Source organism: Etheostoma spectabile, chromosome 12, assembly GCF_008692095.1.
Source record: "Etheostoma spectabile isolate EspeVRDwgs_2016 chromosome 12, UIUC_Espe_1.0, whole genome shotgun sequence".
Lineage (NCBI taxonomy): Eukaryota > Metazoa > Chordata > Actinopteri > Perciformes > Percidae > Etheostoma > Etheostoma spectabile.
Window position 1 is genome coordinate 25,301,794 of NC_045744.1, and position 5,344 is coordinate 25,307,137.

At 37.8% G+C, this 5,344-nt stretch overlaps 1 protein-coding gene across 4 annotated transcripts in view; it reads left to right on the top strand.

Moving 5' to 3' along the window:
- Nucleotides 1–3,134: 3,134 nt before the first annotated feature.
- Nucleotides 3,135–5,344, top strand: part of yeats2 (YEATS domain containing 2) — a 24,411-nt gene continuing 22,201 nt past the window's right edge. For 2 of the 4 annotated variants that reach the window (XM_032532610.1, XM_032532613.1), the window contains exons 1-6: nucleotides 3,431–3,588; nucleotides 3,789–3,894; nucleotides 4,019–4,116; nucleotides 4,292–4,384; nucleotides 4,481–4,714; nucleotides 4,854–4,972. In XM_032532610.1, coding sequence (XP_032388501.1) covers nucleotides 3,565–3,588; nucleotides 3,789–3,894; nucleotides 4,019–4,116; nucleotides 4,292–4,384; nucleotides 4,481–4,714; nucleotides 4,854–4,972 — 674 coding nt within the window. In that variant the 5' untranslated portion in view covers nucleotides 3,431–3,564. Of the gene's footprint in view, nucleotides 3,336–3,399; nucleotides 3,589–3,788; nucleotides 3,895–4,018; nucleotides 4,117–4,291; nucleotides 4,385–4,480; nucleotides 4,715–4,853; nucleotides 4,973–5,344 lie in introns of those variants that run through there. The other 2 variants (XM_032532611.1, XM_032532612.1) reach the window with 2 other exon arrangements.

The following is a 5,344-nucleotide window of genomic DNA, read 5'->3' on the forward strand; positions in this document are numbered from 1 at the left end:
AACTATCCTCAAGGCAGTTTTTAAAATTTTTCTCACAAGGATGGGTTTGGTTTCAGGTCAATAACAGAAGTACAGGCTGGAAATAAAAACATCCTCAGGCCCACACCACACTCCTTGACATACGTAACATACTTAGGGGTAACTCAGGAAGCCAAGTAGAGGAGGCTAAGAGGAAATGATGTGGTAGAGCAAATGTTAGAGGGAGTTAGATAAATAGTGATAGAGAGAGAATTTGAGTGTGTTTGAGCGTCTGTGATTCCACTGAGTATTTACGCATAACACATTATGTGGATTCATTGATTTTCATTATTAGCTTTATAAAGGCCTTCATACATTTTTTGCTTTGATAAGATTATTCATCGTTTTTTGTCTATTGATTTTTGTTTTTTGATTGTTGTGTGACCGTTTGTTGCTGAGATGTTTTGACTTCCACATGCAAATGTAATGCCTTAAATTAAACCCCCAAGAGCTGAGCATTAAATGTTGATTGACGGATTTTTAAATAAATGCAGCTGTAAAATAGATTAAATTCAAACCCAACGGTGACTTTGTTGAAAAATGCATGGTGGGTAAATTGCGCTTGTATGCGAGATGGGGGCTTTAACATGTTTATTGCAGAATGTTGCCCTTTGTGCCTTAATAAAAGAATGACGAGTGTGGAATTAAATCTTATTATTTTGTTATAAACTTTTCTTATTGTATGTGTGATGTGATATTTTAACACCACTTTCTCCTCAGATGCTCATTGTCTAACTGTGAGGAAGCTTTGGATTTTTGTAAACTGCAGTTTGAAATGTAACGGTTGACTTGTGTAAGTGAAACATCAATAAAGTTTTTCTTACCATCCCAAAACTTGTGGCCTGTCATTAGTAAAAAATGGGTTAAGAATGGAATGAAAAGAATATATAAGGTATTAGGTTTTTAAAATTGCACATGAATTTTTTATTAAGTTATGTACAGTATATTTCTAGATATATTACTTTATTTGACTTCTGTATTTCACTAAATTGTCAATTTATGATGTAAAAAAAAGGTGTGGATCATCTTCATGCCAGCTTTTGATATTAAGAGATATGCTCTTATTATAAATTAGCTTTAACCTAAGTTTTTGAGTTGTGATTCAATGTGAAAGAACAAAAAGATTGATATGAAAAGCAGCTGTTCTACTAAATGTGATAGATGAAACTGACCTAAACATTATTAGCTATACTCATTTAAATTAGTATCAGCAAATTGAGGTCTTCACACCATAAAAATGTGGACGCTAGAAATGAAGTGAGGAAACTAAATAATTGAACCCACAGCACTGCCAACCACACCACAGTATAATATGAAATATGCTCCATATGGCTGATTCATCTTTTATTTCATCAAGGGATGAATCAATCATGTTGGTGACGTTTTAATGAGCCATTGTGTTGAACAAGAAAACAGCACATAACACTGTTTAAAGCTAAGATTGAGCAACTTGTACTGCAATTAACATTCATAAGGCTTTGTCTTATGTGGTAATTTATATACTCCATTTTATGGTTTGGTTGAATGAAAACCACAAAAAAATCTTCTCCCAGATTGTTATTGGCACAATGTCTCTGCATTCACACTAAACAATGTATGTGTCAAAAAAATGTAGTGTGCATCACTAAATATATAGCAATAATAACACACTATTCACACACAGACAGGAAAACACTGTTAGTTTGTGTCAGACATTTAGCATTGGCAGCATTCTGTCATCTCACACCAACATTCAGCCGGGTGCAGGTCATGAATTAATAAGTAGGGTACAGTGAAAGGCTTAATTGTTCTGTACTTTAGGATAGCTTTAACTAAACTTGTCAAACTGGCCTACTTTTGAGTAGAATACAACTTTCTAATGCTTTCATACATAGTGATGCACACTGACGTAAAGACAAGGAAACTATGTGGTGAATGTAAGGTGTCTCTTGGCAAATTTGCCTTTTTTATTTATTTATAAAGGTGGCTTGGGAACCGGAGGGTTGCCCGTTCAAGTTGCCGTGCGGACCAAGTATGGAGTGTGGACTGGTAGCTGGAGAGGTGCCAGTTCACCAACTGCCCTGGTTACTACCAATGTGCCCTTGAGCAATTGCCCAAACCCCCCCGACTGCTCAGGGCGCCTGTCCATGGGCAGCCGCCTCACTCTGACATCTCTGTCAAATTAGTGCATAGGTCCTGGGTATGTGTGTGGATTTCAGGCCTGTGTGTAATGCATTTAACAGCATGGTTTAAAATGTAATTTCCCTATGGGGATTCATAAAGTATGTTGTCTTCTTCTTTTTCTTCTTCTTCTTCTTCTACACTGCTGCAAGAGAGGCTTTTAATTTATTTATTTTTTACTACAGATCGAGGTTCATTTGAAAAGGTCAAAAAGTAATGCACGGGCCCTTGTTGGAGTTCTAAAAATTGATAGACAAACAAAACAACAGATGTGCTCATGCACAATGCTATGGAATGGAAAGGTAATAGAAATAAATTTGGAAGTGTGTCAGAATAATGAATAACTATTAAACTTTTTTTGATTTTTCACCACCTAAATGTTGATGTTTTTGTGTGGCTCAGATGAAACTCTTAGCTGTGTGCACAACCAAGTTTACTACTGATGATGTAAACTTCATTGAGGCAACGTTAGTGAGGCCTGAGGTAAGAAGAGTGAGATAGATGATGTTAAGTGTGGAATTGATCCCATTCCTGATCATCTAAAGTGTGCGCTAATAATGCCATACACATGTTAGTTTTCTAGAATGCCAGAAATAGTTCATGGCATGCCACCTGACAATGGTGTCAACATTTAACATGTTGATAATAGCAGTAATTATAGGTCCATAGAAGCCATAGCTATTATCCTGGTTTAAAAGCATATATGTGCATTGCTGTCCTACAAAAGTGATGATAGAGATGATGATAGATGACAGAAGTATAGCGTTACGTGCATGGCTAGGCCTACTTCTTGTTTATCAATGACCTTCCTGAGCTTTTAACACCGAATGCTTGTAAAACGTTATGTTTTGATAATAATAATATAATGTAATCATCACACAGTGTACAAAACAACAGAAATATGATAATACATATTGTTCAGAGAGTTAGTACTAAGTAGCAACATCTGTTTTGTAGAATAGGGGTCCCTTGTGGCTGTTTTGGTGAAGTGCGAGGCTAACCATCCACTACTTTAGCTTACTTGTCCACCTCGAGATTTAGCAATTTCTAAACACAAGTGTATAAAATGAATGTAGCATAACGCAAAGGATATGCTCTCACTGAATTAAAACACACGCATCACAAAGAAACGTTACTCCATCGCACAGAGCACTTCAGTAAGTTTGCATTTTAAATGGATTGAATCGGTCTCTACAATGTGTGCTAACGTTAGCTAAATTAGCAAACAAGGATAGCTGTTGGCTAACGTTACTGTGCTGCCGGGGCTACACGAACGACAGGCACGGATTTTAACCCAACGTTCGTAATATACAGTCTGGTGGCGGAACGTTTCATATCTTTGTGTCTAAAAATAAGCTTCATTGAAGGCTTTGGCTTTGTCAAATAATGGGCCAGCAGTTTGAACCAGTGGTAGGTGTGGACGGTGTGCTATGAGCCAATATGAGCATTACTAGCTAGCTTGTCAGTGCTTAAGTTATCTGTGGGCATTAGCTTCTCTGCTAGCAGGCTAATTCCATGCTACCACTACAACTGGCCATGAGAGCATAGATGTGAATAGCTAACGTTAGCTGTTTTGAAATGCTTCTTCTCTAATTTATTCTTCTTTGCAGGCAGCCATGTCAGGAATTAAAAGGAAAATAGAAGGCAATGATCCAGACTATGATGACATTTCGCTGATCCAAAATAGTAAGAGAAACAAAGCGGCTGAACATAATGGTAAGTTCATGAGTTGAACTCTGAGACATTACAACTGCTTTACATGTTGTGACAGCTAACATGTAACTGGAATGTTACTAGGATAATCCCGGGTCTTTAATATGTATTCTTCCTGTCTTGTCAGCCCGAGAAGCAGCAGTACAGAAGATTGAATCCATCATCAGAGAGCAGTTTTCTTTGGAGATGAAGAACAAAGAGCATGAAATAGATGTGATAAGTCAGGTATTTGGATTATACTAGAAAAGTGTTTTTCCTTAATTTCATTAGTCTATATTTTTCTTGTTCAAAATCAGTAATGCAGGAAAATTGAGTTGATACAGAAAGTTACGTCCACAATTGTTTTTGTATGTTTATAAAACAGAGCATTCTGGTTAAGTCTTTTTCCATTATTTTGCAGCGACTCAATGAAGCCAGGAGGATGATGGACAAGCTAAGGGCATGCATAGTGGCTAATTACTATGCCAACGCTGGAATAACAAAGCACCCAGAGGTAAATTCCCATACATTCATACTCGGACAGCTGTCAGCTGCTCTAAGGCAGTGGTATAGTACAATAGCAACAACCACCATTCCCTCTGTGTCCTAGCATTCTTCTAAGAGTGACCCTGCCGTGCTGAACCATCCAGCCATCCGCCGGTTTCTGGAGTCCCCATCCCGGTCCTCTTCCCCTCTCAACCAGGGCTCTGAGACTCTTTCTTTGGCCCACTCAGAGTCCGAATCCCTCTCACAACAAGGAGAGGGAGCTGAGAGGGATGGGGAGGGAGCATGGAGAGAGGACACCAGCAGGCTGGAGCGCAGACCAGGGCGTAATACAGGCAAGGTGAGTTCAACTAACAAAGATTAACTTATTTGTTGTTACTTGATCACTGCAAAGTGGTAACAGCAATAATCTTGCATCTCATTTGTTTTTTTATATTTTAAGCAGGAATTTCTATAATGTTCTCCACTATTTGTCATAGGACACATTTGGCGTGCCATTGTCCTTAGGAGCAGAGCAGAGGGTGACCTACCACACTACTGGAAATGAAGCCTCTAGACTCTATGCAAAAAAGACAATCGTAGTGGGCAACGTGTCTAGGTATGTTACCAAACAAGGCCAAAGTTTTATTCCCATAGTCATGTTTCTGACTTAGTAGGTTGTATTGCAGCTCTTTCCAATTTAGAGGTTAGGAGCCTCTCAGGAAGTCATGGGACTGTTCATTTCTATTTCATCATCTACAGTGGCTTGCATAATCTTACACACCCATGCTAAAGTTAATTAAAAAGAGGAATAAAAAACATATTTTGGAAATTTATCTTAATGCCTTAATTTAAAAAAAAAAAGAGGAATATCCAACCTTTTAAGGACACCAATTTTCTTTGTAAATGAATAATGTATTGTATATAAATAAATGTTCTTCCTTAAAATACAGAGGGCGTAAGTATACACACCCCTATGTTAAATTCCCAT